The sequence below is a fragment of the Nesoenas mayeri genome (assembly GCF_963082525.1).
Source record: "Nesoenas mayeri genome assembly, chromosome: 2".
NCBI classification, from domain to species: domain Eukaryota; kingdom Metazoa; phylum Chordata; class Aves; order Columbiformes; family Columbidae; genus Nesoenas; species Nesoenas mayeri.
In genome coordinates, this window is record NC_137543.1 from 36,839,676 (window position 1) to 36,863,686 (window position 24,011).

Sequence of the window (24,011 nt, forward strand, 5' to 3'; positions counted from 1 at the left end):
GAATGCCAGCAAACTGTCTTTGTGTGTGAATCTACGTAAATCTTAATTTTTAACATAAACAAGGATTTTTACTTGGATCTATTACAAACAGGCATCACTGTGCTCATCTTCAACTACAACATCTGGATCCCACCAAGCTGAGGAAGACACATTAGCCTGAAATGGTTCTAGTGAAAATTCCAAACAGAGGGATTTTTCCTAAAAATATTTTCAAATATTATTTTGAAAAGTTCTGTTGGACAGCTGCTGGAGATGCTCACCACCAAGTTCTGGCACCCCCCAGGTGGTGAAGCATGCCAAATTCAGTATTAGAAATTGGTTTGGTGGGATGTGGACAAAACTGGCAGACGGATGAAGTTTGCATGTTCAAAAGTTAAAAGAAAAAGAACAAAGAGTGCCGGAGAGGAAGTTAATTCTCCTTCCTTCTCTATACAAGTTGGTGAGAAAACCATTTCTTCCTCTTTTCATTTCAGTAAATGACCTACTGCTTCAATGCTTTCACGGAGATCTTCCCTCTGATGGTATTAAGAGTGACTTTGTTCACCTCATTTTTGGTACTGCACATATCTCTCCTTTCTTTTTTGTTTGCCACTGTCCTTATGATTTTCTCATTTTTCTACAATCCATTTTCTCCTATTGTCATCACATCACTTTTCTAAAGTTGTGCTCCATACTTTATTCACTTCCTCCAAAATGTCTCACTTCTTTTCTACATATTTCCTAATTTTTTAAAGTCTCATCTGTGCAAACATGTATTACCTACTTAAGAAATCTCTTTCAAAGTGTCTAATAAAACTGCCTCGCCTAAATCTTTTAGAAACTGAATTCTTCTGTACCTGCTATAAAATCAACTGAAAATGCATTCAGAGCATACAACAGCTATTTTTTCTTGAAGACTGTAGCGTAGGTCTCTTCAGCAATACAGCGAAATGACTTCCTATCCCTTCTGTAGTATCTTTACCAGCCCGTGCATTTCCTTCCAAGTATGTAGACAGCATTAAATAAAAGGTAAGCATAGTTTGTACAGAATGTATTTACTTACCATGGTGCATAAACCCATTATCACAAAGAGCTACACCAAATATCATCGCTTCCTCCCTCGTCCGGCAATCCCCCTGTTAAAACATACCATATTTTTAAAAAATATTTTTCAATATAGCAGCAAAATGGATTCTATGCATAATGGCATAACCTCACAGGTGCAGCAATGATTGTATATTTACCACCGCCACCTTTATATATGCACTTATAGCATACACATAAAACAGTATATACATGTTTATCATAGAACCATAGAACAGTCTGGGTTGGAAGGGACCTTTATGTAGTAATACCTCTTTATAGTTACAAATAAATATGTAAACATTTTAGTAACACTGAACATAATAGAATCTAAAAGTGTGCAAGGTTTTAACTTTCATTTTATAGAACTGGTGCATGGTGACTGAGTGAATAGGACACCCTGTTCTTGTTCCTAGTCCCCTTAAAATAACACAGAACTGATGACAACAAATTAGTACTGACTTTTATCCATCTAGTCAGTAGGAGTTTTTCAGAGCCTATCCATTTCATTTTAAGCCATAAATAATATTACATGTTGAATCACAAAGCTAAGTCCCATTAACACATTTAAAGTTCAACTGCAAATAAAGAAGATAAGCACAAAAGGCATGAACAGCATGGCTGCTGACGGCTGATTTCTCTTACTTTAAGAAGATTACACTCACACACACTGTTCTAATAACCCTTACACAAAGTGTTTCCATGTTATTCTGCTTAATACATCACGACTTTTCAAATTAGAACTCAAATGCAAAATGGACATAAATCCGAAGGTTTATACTTGCCTGTGCAATCAACCAGTCTATGAGTTTGTTAGCCATGACAACAGATTTGTAGGTTCTCAAGTGATAATCTTTATCCCTTTTTAAATAAAAAAAAAATAAAATTAAAAAAAAAAATCAAACAAAACCTCAAAAGAGCCTAACAGGAAAAAAAAAAGTGTATTTTATAAACAAGTTAGTGCAAGGAATGAAACATTTTTTAACAGTTCAGAAGTTGCCTCTGGAGTAAAAAAGCAAGTTGACCCTTTCAGTGTGGACAGAAAGGAAGCTGACCAGATCTTACTTGAGTGATAGCGTCACTGGAGTAAAAAGTCAGTTGTTTTGTTAAAGCTGGGACTCTCCAGATGAGGTAATGGAGTGTATTAATACATTCAGTAAGCATACAAGCATATCCATCAGAATCTAGAAGGCTCTAAAATTCTGTTTAAAAAGGTCATATTGAATGGAGTTTGCAATCATTTAATGATTCAGTTATGCTTTTTGTCATGATAACCCTTCAATCTTGTTTGATTACTCCCAAGAGACCAATCTTGAAAGGATGGATTAGGTTCTACATTCAAACACAGCATCTTCAGATTATATACTTCTTCCAAATGACTCTTTATGGATTTCCCAATTGGACTCACCTAATTACTGGGGTAAACAGACTGTGAAGGCGACAGTACAGTCGTACACCCTGTTACAGAGAAAGATGAGGTTAGTTAACAACACGTTCACACCACTGAGAATATAAGAGCAACAGACGCAGTAAGGAAACCTATATGTTCTAAATGCCTTCATTTGGATAGTAAAAAAAGTCTGTTCAAATTTCTACATATTTTCATGTGCCAAGACTTAATATTTCTAGATAACAATATTGATTAAGAAATTATCAGAAAGAAAACATTTCCAATCTAATCAAAGCTTCACTGAGACACACGCAAAAAGGATGAACTTTAAGGCAGCACTAAAAAAATTCTGCAAGTACAGTACTTTCAAAGAAAAGTACACCAACCCTGAAAGATAAAGCAATGTTTCCATGTATTAAGGTTTTCCCAGTCACTGGTTGCTATTCTACACACAAAGTGAGTAATTAAAGTAAAAAACACTGCATTTGATTACATGCATGAATACTTCAGGTACAAATTGAAATTACAACTAATATTTTTTTTTAAAGAAAAAAAGATTCAAATATTCGAAATGTTTTCAATTAAAAAGAAAAAAATAAAACATTTGACGGAGTTTAAGAAACTACTATCAGAATATTTTAAAACAAGATATCACATTAGTATTCCTTAGCAGACTATCAAAAAAGAATTAAGTTTTTAACATGCGAAAAGAACTGTGGCTGACAATTATAAGCTGTAGCAAATTAGATTCCATCTTCCTTTGCTGTGCCTGTTAGTTCAGTGCTGAACATTTTTCTAGATATACCTTAAGAACTGAGGGCAGAAAAGTGAATAGTCCCGTAATGGAATACCCAAATGCTGACATTTTCTACCACCTCAAAATCATGAGAGGTTTCAATATAAACAAGTTCAAAGGCAACTTTGTTCAATCATTTTGGTATGCTCAGTAGTGTAGTTGGACAGCACTACCTATCTGTGCTTAATCTACATGACTGCAGATCTACTGCCTTGTTAATGCACTAATAAGAGACACTCAGATTTAAGACGAAATTAAAAAGTTTTCTACATACAACTTCATATCTATTAAAATGGACCGAAAAATACATTAGACTGAAACATCAGCTTCAGAATCACCCAGAAACACAGGGAATGCATCCTGCATATGAAACCATTAACAACAAAAATAACTAAAAAATAACAAACTAATTTTTTTATTTAAAACATATAACAAGCCAAAATCTTTCCTTACAAATGGAAAACTGAACTTAAGTAACTTAAATATAGAGATAAGCAAGTGTAATGGGAAATTATTTATCCTAGCATAATTGTTTACATTATTTTTCAAGCAGAACCTCCATCTGTGATATATTCTCCCTAACAACAGCAACTATTCGATTCCGTACCTTAGAGATCACATCCTGCATCTCATTTCTGGGGTAGTATGTTCCATCATCATATCGGAATCTGTACAGCATGTGTTCGGGTTTAAATTGGTGCTTATCTGTAACTGAATTAAAAAAAAAAAAAGGTGAATTTCTGAAGAAGTCAACAGGAGAGAAGAGGATCAGCATCATTTCTCCTAATAACAGCAATACGTACATTACAGATAGGGAGGGCAGGAAGCCAAATTAGATCATCTGCCCTCCTTTATGTCACTGGTGACAATATTTCTCACAATATTTAAGTAGTCCAGAAGAAACCAAACAATTTCAAGTCACAGGGCAAAGAGTAAGAAAGGCAAACAGGCAGGGAACAGCCTGAAAAATAAAGCACTTAAATCTGTTCTAGTCATTAGCAGTTTTCAAAAGCTTGTCATCCAAATAGCCAAATTAAGCTTCTTTTGCAACTATTCATACTATCGTCACACATTATTCTCTGTTCTAATTCTTGCAGAGGCAAATCTCAGATGAATCAACAAAGATATGAGCCCTCTACAACACATCTGACCAGTCTTGCACTGGGGAGGAGAGGGATAGGCAACATCATCCTCCATACACATCCAGCTGAAGGTCTTCAGTGCAAGAGAGGCCATCATTACAAAGGTGTCGATAATCATTTCCCCAAAGAGCTATGAGAAAGGATCTTAACATGGATTTCCAGAATTTCACAAGATTCCAACGACAGCCTCACAACTTCAAATGTTTTGTCTAAACAGTCACATCGCATGATACAAAACTTCTGGCAATGGGACTACAGCAATTCTTTCTGAAAAACACCTGCTTCATTTGACGGCTGAGGAGAGCACCAGGCATTATCACCATCCTAGGATAACCATCTTGTATTAATTACTGGTTTGCTTGCAGATGTAAGCTTTAATTTTGAAACTAAATTTCCACGTCCTTGACTGATAAAGGAGGCTACTGTAATGTCTTCATTAATCAGAGTAGCAGACCTGACAGTGTGAAGTAATTCTTCTGTACGTGCCTTCCTATCCCAAGTGACTGAACCATCATCCCTTATTCTCTTCAAAAAAATTTAGTTAGGCACCATAAACTTTGTATATTAAGGTGCCTTCTGTCTGCATAATTTTTCATGCCCCTTCAAGCTCTTCAGTACCTCCACACATCATCTGATACATGGACATAAAAACTGGACTTCATATATTAAGTGGTTTCACGAGTGCCATGTGTAAGAGCAAAATAACTTCTATGCCTGCATTTGATGTATCTACTAACAGTAAAGCCCAGGACACTATTCCAATTGCCTTGAACTGATGGTTCACGCTAAGATGATTATCCAAAATAATGCCTAAGCTCTTTTACGTATCGTTGCTCCTCAATTCATCAAATGTAGGCTACAAAATTTTCACATACAATGCCTAGTATAGCTATCTAAATGAATTTTAATTGATTGAGACAATTTAACTCAGAAAAAAAAAAAGATACCTTCTAGTTCTGCAATTAAAAATAATTCTCTGCTGTTGGAGACAAAATATATTACACTAGATTAGCATACATTAAGAGTTTTTAAAACCATCAACTGCAGAAAATAGAAAAACAACACCAACTGGGCAGTATTCCTTAATGGCAAATTGTTCCTCACTGTTACAGAGATGCTCAGGGAGAGAACCAGGACCACAAAGCACCCCTCCATCCTTGCGTGCCCACAAGCAACAGAGCAGGCTCTGCCCTCTGTGGAGCACAAGCACTGCGCTGGCTTTGCAGCCCCAAGCTCTGGGAAGCGAGGAAACCAGACAAGGATGCTTCCAGCTACAGTACTGTGTAAAATAGCACATTTATCCAGGGAATGCTCCGAGAGAAGCTGTAAATCAAGGAACAATGGCTCCTCCGCCCAGGGTTATTTTCTGTGGTACAGACCTGATTTGGCTTGTTCTACTCACAAGGAAGAACAGACGATCTATCAGCTACTATACTAACATGGAAAACTTAAAAAAAATATTAAAACATTTAGCTTTCTCTATATCCTTCCTTTTAAATAGATTCACCTATATATTTATAAGGCCAGAGTTTCAAACACTTAAAGCTGATAAAACGCTGCATTACCACTAAAATAAGGAACTCCAAGTTGTTTTGTACACTACCTCTGACAATGTACCTACACTTTGTGTTGAGATAGATATGTATATGGCACACATTAGAAAAGGGAATTGATCCAGGTTTAATCTGGTCTGGTCTTTATCTTTTTTTGCATGGGTAATTTTGACTCAGATCAGCATATCATCCCAGAATACTGCACAGCCACATAAATACCTATTGATTTTAAAACATATTCAGACTATTTTTGTAACCACAAAGCTCGTTACTGCCTTGAGAGCAGGCGTCAATCTCTAACCATCAGCAGCAAGTGACTGGACAAAGTATCTCAGCCTATTGGTTGACGTAAGTCATTCCATGTATTAGAGAATTACACTGGATGGATTTAAAACAGCAACATATAAACACATTTTTTCCATTTTGCAAAATGGAAGAAAGAAAAAAAAAAAAAGGAAAACCATAACTTTCGTGCTTGCAAGAGTTCACACAGCAGGAAGCAAAACAATGCCCATCACAACATGGGTCTGGCATTGCTAGAATGAAGCCCAGCACAGTGAAAATAATGTCCGACACAGTGAATATGCAAAGTCTAACAAAGCCCTCTACAATATTTGCAATGTGAATAACAGCCAAACTTTCTTTCTCCCTTGCTCCCTCTGTGAAAACAGATGGTTCATTCAACTTTATTTTAAGAATTCTATTTTCACTGAACCACAGCTGGATCCACTATACAAAGTAGCATGTCTGGCTCACATTTCTATGCTCTAATATAATTACCCTTTTATCTCATGAAATTACACAATATTCATTTAACTCTGTATTGAGAAAGTCTACGAGTGTGTTTGGGATATGAACTACAAGATCAGGAGAAGAATATTTGGCAACAGAATCATTCCATTGAAAACAATTCTGTGTGTGTAGTAAACATAATAGCATCTGACATTTGAATGATGGTGGAGGAAAATCATGTAGACTGCCATTAAAGAATTAAAGACTACATGACTACTGACGTATAATGTTTTTCCTCCTAATCTGTGCATGTTTCAAACGCATACAGCTAAGTGGCACCCTGCTACCCTAGCTTTCTTTCCAGACAAGGACACTGAAAACATAGTGGCAAAGAACTTATTATTAGTGGCAAAGAAATTATGTATTAAATTCACTACTGACTAAACTACCTAAGTAAGTTTTTAAATGTATATTATCAATAATTCCATCTAAATTTACACCCTGGATCTATGCTGGAACTGAAGCTAACTTCACAACTCTTTCACTATTTTTTTTAAGGGACTGTAGCTATTGTAAGCCAAATATGCCTTCAAAACCAGAAATTTATCCAGTTTATTTGTATGGTCCTGTCGGCCTATACCTTGTAAAAGGGACAGAGTCGAGGACCTGCTCCGGTAAAAGAAAAAAGCTGCCAATGCAAACTGTCTCCAGAAATCAAACCTTCTTATTGGCTTAAAAATCATTTCAGTGATACTTCTCTCCAGAATGAACTAAACACAGCTGACTGAAAGTTTCAGCATGAAAAGATCAATGTTAATAACTACAGAATGCAGTGAAAAATAAGGTCTTAAATTTCAAAATATTAAACTGTTGTGTTCTAGGTTCGATTCCACCAGTTCCACTTGTAATACCTAACAAATGAGTAAGCACACTTATCAACAGTCAACTGTAGCTCACTCTCTTCTACAATTCTTAGTTAAACATGTATGCCTGAAAAACCCTGGCCTTAATAAAAGGTTTAAATCCTTAAAAGCAGTCTGTGGTTCTCTGTTCCCCCAGAATTTATTTTTGCTTACAAGAGAATAGCAACATTTCTCTAGGTGCCTGCTTGCAATGTTGTGATGCCAACAGCATAGATGTAATCTGATTAAATCAATGGAGCCTCTCTCAGTAAATCTGCTAGGCAGGGACAATGGCCCCATGAGGTCCATGCAAAGATATATAATGCAGATTCAACAAGCTGTCTTGCATTGTCAAACAAAATTAAGGCCATTCTAATTACAACAATTACCTTGAAAACAAGTAAGTTAAAACTGATTATATTTACCATGATGGATAATACCATTCTCTAATAAAGCTTGGCCAAGATGAACACCTTCTTCAGATTTGTGTATCTCTCCGATTTCCAACAACCAGGACACAAATTCACTGTATTAAAAACAGACACATACACAAAAAACATTTAGATGTACCACCACACCTACTACATTTCCCTCTTAGTTACTTGTGCTTCTTACTAGCCTAGTAAGTGATTCTTAAGCCTAGTGATCTTCAGAATGCCATATCACCTTTAAAAAACCCACTCATTTAAACTTTCTAATTATTTCAACATAAACACATATGGTTTCCCTTGAGATGTCTTGCCTTTTTTGTTTAGAAGTTTCACCTTTGCACATGGTGCACCATTAGCAAGTTTGCTGATGATACCCAACTGGGAGGTGCTGATGACTCTCCTCAGGGACAAGAGGCCTTGCAGAATGATCTAGACAGATTGGAGCATTGGGTAATCATCAATGGCATGAAATTTAACAAGTCCAAATGCCAGATTCTGCATCTGGGATGGAGTAACGCTGGGCACAAGTATAAATTGGGAGAGGAGTACCTAGAGAGCAGCCCTGCACAAAGGGATGTGGGGGTGCTGGTCAACAGCAGCTCAATAGGAGTCAGCAGTGTGAGCCCTGGCAGCCAAGAAGACAAACCACATCCTAGAGCACCTATTACCTTCTCCTCCTCTTGCATTTAATCTTCCTAAGCCATAGGTATAGTATGATATTCTGAAGATTGTCCTGACAATTTTTAAACATGTAACCTGCCTTTTGTAACTCTGGACCTGACATTCAGGCAAGAGGAGGATGGAAACAGTTTTAGAGACAGATTTTTTTAAGTGGAATAAAGCAAAACTCTAAACTAGGCATTTCAGAGACAAAAACGCATTAAGCAAGTTGGGAATTATTTCTTCAAAGAAACTATTTAATTCATTTTCATATTTGCAATATGTCTTTGCAGCCTTGTCTCTTTAAAAAGCTACTTTGGAATATGAGTACACATCCATAAATTTCAGGCAGATCAATTTCCATTTTGGCTAAATTCTGGGAGGCAAATAGGCCTAACAGACATTACAAATAAAGCGTGGTTTCTGCAGAATCCCAAAGAAGATTTAAAATGTGTTTTTAGCTGGTTAAAATTTATGCTATAAAATGCACATAATACCTTCCAAGAAAGCATTTGGGGAAAGTGGTTAATTTCCTCTTCCTGTCTTTGATGAGATTCCCTTGTTTGCACATCATTTTGTAAAGTCTTTCTCCTTGCTCAGAGATCATCACCCAGGTGTCCTGTTCCATGCCCAATTTTAAACCTGCCAAAAATGCATTAAAATTTTATGAAGTGATATTGCCATTATATTTCAATATCTTTCCCCAAAGGGAGAAGGAGTATTGGTATTTTACATACAAAAATAGTAAAGCAATAGTTTTCCACTATTTTTTTCAAAATCAAGATTCATCTGTGAACATCCAAGATTCATAAAGCATAATCAAATTTTATCTGTAATTTCCTCATAGCGAAGTTAAATTGTTGCTGAAAATGTACATCTGTACTGACATCACCATTGATACTGCAGTAATAAATGCTAACACCGATTTTCAAATTTCAGTATATGAACATTTGCAAGCAAGTAGTCATGTCTTTCACAAGTTTAAAAGAAAAATGCCTTCATTTTTTTCTTACCATGTGATAATAAAAAATGGACAAGTTATCTGTTATACATTTGTTAGTTTCACAAAAGATTGATTCACCCCCTTTTCACAAAGCATCTACACAATCTCATTTTATTTGCTTCAGAACACTCTCAACAACTGACAACTATCAAGGGTTTTAGTTCAGTATTTATTATTGATCTATTTTTTCCCATTTCTCTTCTTGATAAGATCATTATGTATTCTGAATAATAGATGATGAAAACCAGTTTCTGTTGAATTATGCATCCTATTTGCTACTCACAGAAGCTTGTGCTTCCAAGGAATACCACAGACCTTCATATCCCATGCACTTTCTCCATAGGCAATTATTAAGTCTGGACAAATCACACATTTCTGAGATGTCTTATTTATGCGTTCTCTGTTTCTGTTCAGATTTTCACATTTTTAAAATTATAACTGTACATGATAGATCTGAGTAATAGTCTGCCACTTCTTTAATTCTGAAAAAATAGCCACAAAAAATGCACCTGTCGTGAGAAAAAGCTAACAATGGTATTGGAAACTGATATCAGAGTGTCTCTCTGAATCTGATAGTGGTGATGCCACACAAACAGCTAAAACCTGATTTATTTCCAAGAAAAGAAAATTTAACCAAAATACTACTTTTGGAGCTTACTGGATGTTAATGTTTTTTATTTGTATTGACCGCATCAGGCCATCACAGCATCCTCAGCCTTAAAGATTACCACCTTTAAAAAAAATTGCTAACTTGCTGAATGTCTCAGGTGGTTACAGGAAAGCCCCCCAAAAGACTTCCGAGCAAAAAGTTTCCAATTCAGCTTGATTTCTCCTAGCAGGAAAAAACAATCTATTAAGTGGTCCCAGATGATACTTCAATTACAACTGCTGAAATCTCTGCTGAAGTACTTCATTTAGTGCATTCTCTCCCTTTTGCTCTCCTTTTGCTCTACGGATTCCAAATGAAAGTGTAGGTTGGGCTTCCCTAAGTTCTCTGAATCGCCGGGTCTCCCAATATGAATGGCCCAGCAAGCCCCAGCTACACAGCACACTTGAGCTGGGTTTCCCTGTCTGGCTTCTGCTCCACATGCTGCATTTCCCTGGTCTGCAGCTCACTGCAATCCGGAGTCACTCCCACGAGCCTCACTCCCAGCCCAACAGATCTGGCAAGTCTGTGCATTTAATTGAGTTGGTCTCGGACTTGCAAAGGAGATAAAACACAGTTCTCGCATGTGCAGTCACTCAGACTTCAGTGTAATTGCCTACGTAGATATATATACACACACGAAAAGGCTCCTTGTCTCATTAAGTAAATACACAATTAAAGCATCTGTATGTTCACAGTGAATGAGAAAGTGTTTAGATCTACATTCAGATAGAGTATTTGAATTCTAAAAAAATAGCTGTTTCATTCCTGAGTCATTTGGCAACCTGCATGCAATTTTAAGTTAATACATCCTGCGTTACAAGAGGTATTAACACAGAGATGGGTAAATTTATAAGTTGACAGACAAACTGAGATATTCAAGAATACTTTTGAAAACACTGTGTTCCAAATTGAGTCTAAGTGTGTACCAAATCTTCTCCTGCTCTGTCCTTTTCCTCTTTCACGGTTGTCTCCTCGATGGCAAACCCACTGCAAACACCAGAATTTAAACAATTCCCCAAGTCACAGGATGATAAAATCCTAGGTCCTGGCTTGACTTTGGGAAGGTCAGCTCAGACCTCAAGCTTGGCAAGGTTTACCTCAAACTCACCTCTGCTACCAAATGCTCAATAGAGTAGTGTGAAGTGGTAAGAATACATCAACATAAAGTACTCCCACTTTTTCTATTTCCTACCTAAAGGTATCAAGAGTGCCAAGAAATTTAAGAATGAAGTGGGATTTGGTAAAAATCTTTGTAGCCAGCTTCAGACAAGGCCCTACACAGAAGCAGACAAACCTGGGTTTTGTTTAATTTGAAACCATCGCTACCACATTGATTTTTCATTTCTTATTTTAAACTGTCAATATTTTAATCCTCCAAAGCATCTTTTTAGCTTTTCTATTATTAATTCCCATTGGTACTGTTCATTAGGCAGTGCTCTCATACCCTAGTCAAAACTCTGGTCCTGTAGCAGAGATGTTCCACAAACATCCAGTATTCAACTTTAGATGATCAGATGAAGTATTGTTAGTCTCCGTTTACAACAGAGGCACAAAACAGCGGCCACTAAAACAGGCCACAGGAAATCTGAGCCAACCAGAAAAAGAACCTCATATCTAACTACAAGGTCACATCTTCTTTCAATACCAAGGCTCCAGACATTGTTACTGATTAGGATATTTTAGCTTGCAAATGAAATTAGCTCCAGAAGATGACAATGTGTCATCTTCCCTGGTTCTACTTTGTACTGGTTTCACCTTCAATGCATGAGGTTATTTGTGGTCACATTTGAGATCAAGATTATATTTCATCCAAGTATTCTTCCACCATAATTCAGTTATTCAAAAAGATAGTTGTTTGTGAATGGTGATTTCTTACTTTCTTGGGTAGGGGAGAATACATGAAGGATGGAGTTGTGAGTATATTCTGTACCATTTCCTAGTGGATCATCTGTATGGAGATCCAACATTGAAAACTTGCTCATGTCAGTGATTCAAATGTCCAGTCATAAAAGGGAATCTATACATACAAATCCCACAAGGCATTTAGGACAGTTTTTGCTGGTTTTACTTCCCCTCATATAACACAAATCATAATACTACACAGACCTCAATGAAATTATTACAATTTATACTGGATGAAGATAAGCTGTAAAATCGTAGGTTAAATCATCAGCCCATTTCCAGAACAGCTTTCACTACCAGAATACACGATTCAAGCCACTATGCTTTTCCCAGTACAAGTTCGATTTATTTTTTCCAAGCTGGTAATCATAAACCTTCAGCTGAACCTGACACTACAAGTTGGCCGAGCAGCTGGTTTTGCTTTTCATCTCAACATAAAAAATACCAGCATGGCTTTCTGGCAAAGCAATGCAAGGCAGTTTATTAACCTACCTTTTCTTCTCTCTCGCTCTTTCAAAATAGCTTCCAGCCATTCTTGCTTTTCTTCAGGGGTTTTTGCCATGCACACAAACCATTTGTTCTTTGCTGTGTTGTGGATCTTCCAGCCATTAACGACAGTGTGGCCGCTGCTGTGATAGTCAGCTGGGAAGAGATAAAATGGCTTAAAGAGCAACAACTCTTAAAAAAGCAATAGTCGTTACAATTATTAAGAGCTCCTATCATGATAAGCAAAGCTCAGGAAATACAGAAGAATAAAAATGTACCACTTGTGAACTATAAGTTAATAAGCTGTACTTTTAACTTTTCGCACATAATGTCCATTTTAAAATGTAACAGAGAATTGCCTAGCATAAGGAAGAATGTAGAAACTCATTAATAAAACAGGCAGAGCCCCATTGAACGAACAGATCACGGTACTTAGAGTACTTTTGTTTGTGTTAAACTGTAATAAATAATTCCTTAAAAAGCAGCGTCATGGTTTTGCTCCTTAAACTACTCAGAGCTGCTCTGCTGATTGAATGATTTACTATTAAATTTTTAAAAGGCTAAATATTCAGTTTGAAGAGTAAGCAAATCATATGTATTTGATGTATCGTTACTAGGTACCTGAATAAATATATATATACATTCACACAAAATGAAATATAATAAAAGATTCACTATGACATTAAAAGAATGCATTAGCAAAATGCATATATTTATAAATATGTTCCTAACAAGCCTGTCTTCAGTGTGCATGTTATGGGGGAGAGGTAACGACTGCCAATCTTAGATATCTTGACCTTCTGACTCTTAACTTTTAAACCACTATGCTATTAAAAAAAAGACAATTTACTCCTTATTACTCTGTCTTTATTTACATAACATTCTATTATAACATGCTAGGCCATACATGTTATTCAGAAATTAGCTAAACAGACTCCTCTCCAAAACTAACACCCTTGAATATTCTCAATTAGGTTTATAGGCATTTCCAGGAGGGAAACTTGTAAGGCATAGTGTTCCATGACAACAAATAGATTTTTTTGCATAAAATACAGACTGAAACTAGAACTAGCAACTATAACACAAAACATTAAAAAAAATCAAAGGTCAACATTCTCTCATCATGAACCTTCATTAAGAGGCAAGAAAGTCCTAGGGCCAGCCCAGAATACTGTAATAACCACAGAGCTTTTTATTTTGTATATATTTTTTCATAATTCAGTACTGTTTTGTCTAATGAGATGGGATTTTCTGAAACTGAAACCCTTGCTGAAATGCTTGCTAAGGTTTATCATAAATCTCAGCAGACATGCTAGTATCCTTTCAATAACTCTGCATTTTAATTAGATGGAAAGCAGCCAAGCTTTGTACACTGGACTGGGAAATGTCAGGAACTACTAGAAAATCATGAGACTGATGGCTGATTTCTAAACCAATGAAACTTTCTAGTACTCAAAGTGTGTAAGAAAGTGCAAGCACGTCTATGACAGGGAAAAGATGAAGTTATTCTTCCAACATCATGGTTATAGCACTTGATTTTTATAGCACTTATAATATTTTTATTCACATAACCTATGCACAATAGTGTTTGTCCCTTCCAAAAACTTTCCTGAAAGCCAGTCACCATATCATTTATGCACTGTCAGAAAATCAGAGTCAAAAGTCAGGGAAAATAAAGTCTCAGACAGAAGCTTTCAGCTGACAGACTACAGCATTTTGGAGATCAGAGGCAAGAGAGCTACTGGAGAAAGGAAGGTTAAGGACCCTTCGTATTATTTAAGCATATACTTGTAAAGCTTGCAATATGGCACACGTTGCGCCTTTTTGTTTATTTATTAAGTTAGAGGTTAATACATATAAAAATACAGGGTGATATTTTTCCTGCAGTCTTTGTTACTGTACATCCATCACCGCAACACCCATGTTTGGTACGGAAATATTACGATCTCTAAAGCAGTGAACCACAGCAGTTAAAATTCCAGCCAAAAAAACCAAAAAGACAGCTCAGGCTCATAAATGAATTGAAATCTTCCCATGTCACTCTGGACAGAAATTTGGTGTCAACTTAGTAGTTTAATTCAGAAAAAATGGCTCATCCAGCCACTTCAATACCTCAATGGGGAGGTGACATTTTAAACACGCAGCTTCCTTGGCACCTGACTTTCTGTAACTGCAGGGCAATGAGCACAGGCAGTTTGGCATTTACCTCATACCACTACAAGCTCACCGAATTCTGTGAAAAGCCCAATCACCTAGCCGGGTACTGAGGCTGTATACAGATGGCAATGAGTTCAGGTGGAGGAAAACGGGTAGTATTCACCCAGTTTTGCAAAAAGAACCCACCGTGGTGATGCCCAGCTGGACTTCAGCTGCAACAGCCCTGCTTTCACTGTTGCTCCTCATGATCCTCATGACTTCAATTTGCCAAGGCTCCCATGTTTGTTCTCACCAGTACCCTTTTCAAGAGGCTGTGGGCATGGATTTCAGCATTACACTATCATCCCATATAAACTCGAACCTTTTTCGGACTGGCTGCTGCACAAAATCTGGCCAAGAGATGCAGATGGGCAGCCAAGAGGTGTGCCTGTTCCAACAGGCCAGCTGCGCAGGATGTACACACACTATTCACCGAAAGGCAACCACAGCTGCCAGTCAGGCTAAAAGACTTATTTGCAAACCTGACATAATAGTTAGAGAAGGAAGAAGAGCATGAGACTTCAGGTTGCTCCATACAAAGTATGAACAAGCATGCTTAACAAGTCATTAAGCCTCCAGCTTCCCAAGGTGATGAAAGCTGACATCATCTTCTAAGGATACTTGGTAATACACTAAAGCTTGTGATTTGTTCTGTAATATATTGTTCAAAATTCGAGACTCAAACCTTTGAGAGATGCATAACAAGCAATTTGTTACAGTCATATACAACAGAATTTGTTGCTTCCCTTAAAAAACAGAGAGAAATCTCTGTACTGAAGTACTAAGTTTCTCAGATTTAAGGTTCTTAGGAGCACTAGTGCTCAGAAATACCAAGGAAATAATAGCTGTATAATATCAATTCCCTTCCTCCTCTGTATACTTTGAGATGCAGTCTCTGGTTACTATTGTTATGTAGTGTTTTCTCTATTTCATGCCTCATTTAATGAAAGCAGGGAACAGAACTAAGATACTATAAGCAACCATAAATCTGGTATTTCCTAAGTCTCAAGTGCTTGTCTTCATAAACTAAATAACATTCATTTAATGGCTGATGAGTGCCTTTAGAAATATATTTTTCTCTCAAAACTGAATTTTTAAAAATGAATAAAAACTATACCAATACAAAATATACAGCTTTCTAATACTTCCAAGTGGTTGTGTAGTCACATTGTTTTAAGAACACAAATAGTCTGCCCTGGTAAGTAATATGCATTCCACTTTAACCAGTGCAATCAGAAAAAGGCAGAGTGCTTCACGACCCTGAAACAAAAAAAGAAAGCTTCCACCAACTGTACTGCTCAGCCAAGACCTAATTTCATCAAAGAAAATTTGCTTTTCAGAAAAAGCTTTGTTAATTTCTGTAGGCACGTCATTAGCATAACAATAAACCACACTGAGAATCTGTTTTCCTATTTCCGTGCTTCTACTTATAAACAACACAGACGACATTCCTGTATCTATCTACACCGAGAGCAAATGCTCTTGGTTACCCTGTTCCCTGCAGCCCTGTGGTTCCTCATACCAACTGAGCAGACGATCCCAAAATCTATGGTCAAGAACTGTGGAAGTGTCATCTAGACTCAAGTCATTAATGCAGAGACCCATGAAGACTACATGAGAAAAGTCACGCCTAGATATGAAAGCAGAAGCACTCTGCACTCAGAGCTTGCACTCTCAATTAAGAATTATAGAAAGTGATGGGGAACAGATGATTAAGGATAATAAAACAATACAATACCAAAAAAAGAACATGCAAAGCTAACGTGAATGATGCTCAGACGACCAGACTACTACACTTGGCAATGAGATGAGACAAAAAGAACGCAGAAGAATAGTACTGGGTCACAATTCAAATGCGGATGACTAGAGAGGATGAGAAACAAGACATCTGGGTGCAACAAATGAGAACAGTAGAGAAACTGAGACAGCAGAAGGTTAAAGAAGGGCATCAGGATCTGTGTGAAAGAAAAAGTATCAATGTGACAACAGGGAATACACTTCTGACTATAAGGAAGGAAAACAGGTTTTTCTTTAGAAAAAGAGTAAGGCAGTGTCAAGAGAAGGACATAAAGGTGCCAGGTCATTGAAATAACAGATAAATTTCCATATTTCAAACAGTACTATAGAAAGGAGGAATAATTATTTTAGGATATTGGCCAAACTGAAATGGAGAAGGTGGGAAATGCGGGGATATGATTAAAACAGAAAAAAATGGCAGGTAAGAATAAAATCAAAATAACCAATTAACTGATGTCTCAGAAATGTGAAAAGGATGGATTTTAGAAATGTTGCATACATAAAAGTGACAGGATTTGATATGGGCCAGGAAAGCAAGTGGGAAGGAAGCACAATAGCCTCCAGTGCTGTGTGTGAGGCTATAGGAAATGGGGACAGTAGCAAAATTTCCTGTGGTTGGAGGAAATCGGACTCCTCATATCTGCAGTGGAGAGGAAGATGATTTGTGCTTAGTCAAATTATCCTTGAAGATTCATTGAGAAAGAAAACAAGGAAGGAAAATGGACCGTGTGAAACAGATCAAGGACTAGATAGCTAGGACAAGCAAATGAAAAAAGCTACAACAGATTTGAGAAATATAGGAGAAACATGAAAGAAGGAAGGAAGAAATATTTGCTAAAGTCAACGCTAAAAGCATAGCAACATCTGGGATCAGAACCAGCAAAAGAAAAAAGTTAGAGAATTCTCGGAATATTCATAATGAAAAAGATGGCTAGCATGAGTCTCTGCGGCCACAGTAATGTCGAGTTACAAGTAAAGAGATGCCATCTCAGAAAGTGACATAATGGAAAGAGGAAAACTTTTTGGTTTATTTCTAAAGCATATATAAGGAAGATGAAGGAAAATAAATTAAAGGTAGTCAAATAATACAGGACATAAAAGACTGAAACACCTGTCTTTTTAGCATAAACAAAGTGCTGAGATTTCACACAAATAAAGCCAGTAATTGGGCAGAAATACAAGCAAGGGGAACAGCAGAATATGGAATATTGGATAAATTATATTTAAGTCAACAAGGCTTGATGAAATTCACTATAGTGCACCCAGAGATATCTAAACCACTAACTAAATCAGTGGGTCTGGTGAAGAACGTAGCCCCAGACAGATGTCATGGAGTTCTTACAAAAAAGTCTAGTAAAGAGAATGAATCAAGTGTGACCCCACAGTGCTCTACCTTACATTTAGGATTTTCCAATAGCTTTATCAAGAGTTTAAATGGTTCAGTAACAACATAGTTTGTTCATGGAATCAAGGCAAGAAGCACTGCAAGAGCTTTGGGAACAAGACTTGAACTCCGAATGCTTAATGAATTGTGGAAAGACTAAGATAAAATTCAGTACAGAAAATAAAGTAATTATTAGCTCCTATCCTCAGACATTGACACACTGTAAGATATAATGGGAGAGTCACCAGTACTGCACAAAGTGATCTGGTGTGGTATTCTAGAACACAAACTAAAAGAGAAATAATGCTCTCAGAAAAGCCAAACAGTCCTGAGATTAGTAACAGACATCCCACATGCAGCAATACAGTAATTATGACGTGCTACTTGGCGCCAGTGATGTTTCAGCTCTGGACACCTCATAATACAAAAGATTCAAACAAGTTTAAAAAACAAAAAACAAAACAAAACAAAAACAAACACAAACAAACAAAAACCCAACAAACAAACAAAAAACAAACAAACAAACAAAAAAAGAAACAAAGGACACAAAAAATAATAAAAACTTAGAAAATACGACCCATGACAAGAGGTTGAAAGCCTTATAAAGAAGAGATGGAGGAAAGACAAAAAGCCTTCCAATAAACTAGTTTGTTGCAATAAGAACAATCAAATTGTTCTCGAAGTCTACCCAGTAGAACAAGAAGTGAGCAAACTATTTTAAAAACAAGGAATTCAAGTTTAGGAAAAAAAAAATCTTAATTTTTAAGGAATATTTAACTTCTGTGAAGGACTTCCATGAAGCTTCCTTAAGTTGTACAATCCTTGTTGTTAATGCTAAATTTTAGAAAGAATTTACATTAAAAAATGCTTGGAATCATAGAATGGCCTGAGCTGGAAGGGACCCACAAGGACCATCAAGTCCAACTCCTGTCCCTGCACAGGACAACCCCACTGTTCACATCATGTGTCTGATGATGTTGACCAGTCTCTTCTTAAACACTGTCAGGCTTGGGGCTGTGACAACTCCCTGGGGAGTCTGTTCCAGTGCTCCAGCATCCTCTGGGTGAAGATCCTTTTCCTATGTCCAACCTAAACCTCCCCTGGCTCATCTTTCTGCCATTCCCTCTGGTTCTGCCATTGGTCACAAAAGAGAAGAGATCATCTCTTCCCCTTGCGAGGAAGCCATTGACCACGATGAGGTCTCCCTCGGGCTCCTCTTCTTCAGGCTGAACAAACCAAGTGACTTTAGCCACTCCTCATATGGCTCCTCCTCCAAACCCTTCACCAACTTTGTAGCCCTCCTCTGGACACTCTCCAGTAGCTTTATATCCTTTTTATACTGTGGCACACAGAACTAATCCGTCATAGACGTAGGGCAAACCTAATGTTATTTTAAAATCAAGAGAAGTAATACATAACTTCCAGAAATTGCCTCCAGACCTACGTATTTGCAATGCCACCCACTGCAGGTTTCCCATCACTTGTTTTTCAGTTCTACATTGAGAAGCCCAAAATAATTACTAACTGTAAGGAAAAAATAATTCTTATGCTCAAGGGTTAAACTCAAGGTCCCAAAACAAAAATTTACATTTGTAGAAATACTTCAGGTTTTCACCTTTCTAATGTAAGTAAAATTTCAAGTAATCATATGGATTACATCCCTAAAGGTGTTAAAAAAACCCCACTTCTTTTTCTTAAAAAGCTGTGTTACAATTTCAGTATTTATAGTGTTTGAGATTTTACTCCAACAGAGGTAGCTCTTCTATTTGCTTTTATTAATACAAATATATCACATACCTAGGGATACTTTATTTAGGGGTGCTGGAATGATGTAAAGTGAAGTTAAATACACAATTTCAGTTGAGCAATAAATGTCACCTTATTTTATTATTATGTTCATGTTAGTGTAAACTAGTCATCTATGACCGCCCAGCTAATAATGTACAAAAGCAATGTTGTGTCACAGAAGCCCAACTTTCATATGAGCAGACAGTCCTTCTAAAGAGGCATCTTACTCTAAGCACAAGGAGCACACACCATTCTCAAAGAAATCATGAAGCTGCGTTTGATTCCAGCACCTCGAAAACACTGCTCTATAAATGAGCAACACGAATATACTCACCTGTTCCATCATCTACATTCTCTACTTCCATCACTTCTGTGTTAATTCTGCCTCGAAAAAGGTAACGATGGCCATCTGTAGATGCTTTGCTGTTCTTCAGTCGCCTGATAAAAAAAAAAGCAACAGAGGAGCAGGTCACCCATCACTTTTGCTCTGTTTCTGCAATGCTGCCTGTACATGTAGCATTTAAAGACTGCTGTAAGGACCACAACCCATTTGTATCTGTGCAACTGAACAGCAGAGACCAACTGCTGAATGGGACACTGCTGATGCTAAAACAAAGGTGCTACCTCTGGTAAGAGTAAGCTGCAAATTGCTGGTTGATGTGAGAGTATATGAAGTCTCATTCTGTAAATGCTCTGTTCCAGCACTGGTACTTTGCGCCGCTGCCTGGCACCAAAGATGAATTGCCACATTGGGAGGACCTCTCCTGCTAACTGGTTTAAGCCTCCATATGCCAGCCAAGAAATTCAACATAAGGGTAGCAGGACTGAAAAAATAAAATAAGAACAACCTTGGATATAAATCTTGACCTACACACATTAGCCTCATAATTGGGATTTATGCATGGAAGAACTATGAAGACATATTTACTTCCTCACATAAGAGTTAACCAAGAATTATAATTAAGAATTGCTGAAATTTTTATAAAGTTTCACAGTGACATAGTCCAAAGCACTTTGCATTGCTATAACTCTGTTCCCAGAGAAGTCAAGGCTTTTTAAGAATTCCAGTTCTAGGCAGCTTTTCCCACCTCAGATAAGCCAGGGGGAACATTTTCTGTCCATTCTGCCCTATAATGATAACTAATACCATATACCAAACAAAGGCCAGCTCCTGAGAACTAACAATCATCTGAATTCTGACCTTCACTCATTCCAGAGAGGTACTAGTTTCAGAAAATCACCTGCCTCTCAGTCATTACTGTCTAACAAGTAACTCTAAGCTCCTTATTCAGAAACTGAACAATATTTTTTAAGAAAAAAACAAAACAGCAGTAAGCATAAAGGTTCAGTATCATGCTTTTTCTCTCTCAAGTGAGGTAAATCCAATAACTTCAGCAACCTTTGTACCTATGCACCCAAATGTAGCAATCCATGTTTATACAACTCAGCAGCAAAAGGATGCTTAAAAATTACATAAAATACCTTATACCATAAAAATATGAAAATTTTTGTAAAATTCCCAAAATACAAACCTCCAGTGAGCAACACACTCTTTACCTACTTACCAATCAATACCCAAAGTATCTTGCTAGTACATAATCAATACATTTGATTAATCTATCCAGTAATATATATTCAGTGGCTACTCAATAACAGTTTCTACATCGAAGAGACAAACTCAAGCAGTTTCAAGAGGGAAGTCTATATGTAGGAGAACCCTTATTTTTTAGATGCATAAAAGCACCAGACGTTAACTGCAGAAGCTTTTTGCCGAACTAAGGAATTGCTCCTTGCAAGCAACAGCTTTCTGGCTGTTTTCCCTGATTAGAAATACAAGGCTTGAAACTCTTCAATCTGTAGAGACTAATTTTATAAACATAAGCTATAATATCAATTTGTTTGAACTAAAAATTCAGTTTGTTTACTACTCCTAGAAAAGGGTGATAGCATCACATATAACCTGTTGTGGAAGACTGACAAAACAGATTCTTTCTCACTGTACTTCACTATTTGGATTCTGCATTCATGCAATTTTTTTCCAATGTTTGAATTAAATTCATTTCTCTTTGGATGACAGGTCTCCTCTAAAAATGCTAACTTTTATATTGCAATTAACTGTAGCAAACACTTCGGTGTTGTTCAGATATTGTTATGAAACAGCATACAGAGAATTAGCTCTACTGTGAGAAAAAAACAGATTATATTTTGAAGTATAAATTAATCATTTACCTGTGCTTTTTTTTGCAGTAGACCAAAAGGTTATCAAAAAGAAAAAATATCCTCTCTTGGATATTTCCTGCTGAAATTTTCAGTAGTAGTCCACTTCGGAGCATTTCTGTGCACGTGTCTGTGATGTTGGACCCCTAAAATCAATTGTAAAGACGTATATATATATATTTTATGTTTTTCTGTGAGAACTGAAAGAGTCTGCATCAATTAAGGAGAAGTTTCTTATACAAATTCAGAACCGTAATGATCTTCTGGCAACAGCAAAAATCAAACTCATGGTAATTATTACATTATAATTAAATAATACTATCTAATGTTTACTCAATGCTTAACACCACCTTTATATTAATTTCATTGCCATTAACTGGGGTTATTTGAATGGATAAAGGTTAATCACAAATTATATTACATCTGTGCATAAGACGTCTCCTGAAAAATTAGGCCAACTTTATACAATTACTCTTTTCCTCAGTAACTTCACTATTTAGTCAGAAGTGTCAGAAAATGGGAATCTACAGATATAATCTATGGTAAAATGAATTTGCAAACTGAAGTAATCTGGAACTTGAACATCAAGAGTATACACTTCTACACTAAATTAAGCTTAACACAAAACTGAAAAACAGCAAGATTTAAAATTCAGGCAAAGTAAATAGTGGCTCCTACAACTATGACTGTTCAGTATACTTCTTAACATACTCTGAAGATGTGAGATTTTTCCTAAGCTTGAAATGTGTGGGATGAAACCTCCCATGGCTCATTTTTGCTTCAGGCAGATCATTCTTTCATGTGAAAACAGGCAGGCATTTTCATAAAGGTTAATGTAAAAGGAGTAACTTTAACAAAAGATAACATTTTCCCAAAAATATTTCTGTGAAGAAGTCCTGGCATTTCTATGCCTTAACAAGCGAAGTTTGCCTCTCAAGGAACTCTGCCTTGAATTCAAAGGTGTATTTTGCCATTCTGAAAATCCCTGCTCCTGTGGGACAGAGCTCCTGTCCGTGCACTATACACATCCAGACACACAATCCTGTGGATAATTCTGTGTGCTGGCCGCACCCAGAGCTCCAGGAGCTTCCTAAGCAGAGGCAGTCAACAGTCAACTTGGAAACCTGCAGAAGCCAGGACTTTCCTTTCATCTGCAGATGTTATGAATGACTTACGCCTGCAATAGCGGTAGTTACTTCCTCTGCTTGATATAACCACAGTAGCCCGAAGAAAAATGCATCCAATTAAGAGTCAAAAAGCAATCATGGGTTCTGCTCTTCATCTTACCCTTCATCCTTTGTACGTCACAACCCTGAATATTGGGCAATAGCTCAGACAGTTGTAAAGAGAATGCAGACTGTTTACAGAGATGATAAGAGAGATTGCATCATCACACTGGAACATAATTCAGGTCTCCAAATAAAGCAGCTTCAGTATCAGCACTAACCACTTCTGTTCCCATTTAGGTTCAAATGAGTCCAAACTAAATGTCATCTATAGCCACTATACCATACTGACAGCATCTTAAGACAGCATCAGCACCAGAAGCTGGCACACAAATTTAACAGTTTTATTTGAAACCAAACACTGAATTCCCTTAAAAGCACACACTGCATTATAAATTAAGCATAAATTAGGGCTGCACTTGAAGCTTGCTGACCAAAACTACAGAAAAGCAGGTCACTTCTTTCCATTCAGTTTCTTTGCTTTTGTGCATTAAAAAGGGTAAATTTGCTTACCAATAACTTGCATTTTAAAAGGCTGGATGTTTTTTCAAGTTTGTTTGTTTTTACAGAGAACTTCAGCTTTGCTAGAATTTTTTTTTTGTAGGGAAGCTAAAATATTTCAGGTTAAGGCTTCGAAACTGTATCAGCAGTTTCAGCTTTCTACAAAAGGGTGTATTTTTTTCAGAGAAACGGTC

General features: G+C 36.9%; 1 protein-coding gene across 1 annotated transcript in view; it reads right to left on the bottom strand.

Annotated features, from left to right (window-relative positions):
• Positions 1-24,011, bottom strand: part of PREX2 (phosphatidylinositol-3,4,5-trisphosphate dependent Rac exchange factor 2) — a gene marked incomplete at both ends in the record, with an annotated part of 173,024 nt that overhangs the window by 87,636 nt on the left and 61,377 nt on the right. Inside the window, 9 exons of the mRNA XM_080338602.1 lie at positions 1,043-1,115; positions 1,848-1,923; positions 2,471-2,520; positions 3,856-3,959; positions 8,003-8,103; positions 9,166-9,310; positions 12,715-12,864; positions 20,208-20,311; positions 22,103-22,236. Of these exons, the coding sequence (XP_080194728.1) occupies positions 1,043-1,115; positions 1,848-1,923; positions 2,471-2,520; positions 3,856-3,959; positions 8,003-8,103; positions 9,166-9,310; positions 12,715-12,864; positions 20,208-20,311; positions 22,103-22,236 (937 nt within the window). The remainder of the gene's footprint in view (positions 1-1,042; positions 1,116-1,847; positions 1,924-2,470; positions 2,521-3,855; positions 3,960-8,002; positions 8,104-9,165; positions 9,311-12,714; positions 12,865-20,207; positions 20,312-22,102; positions 22,237-24,011) is intronic.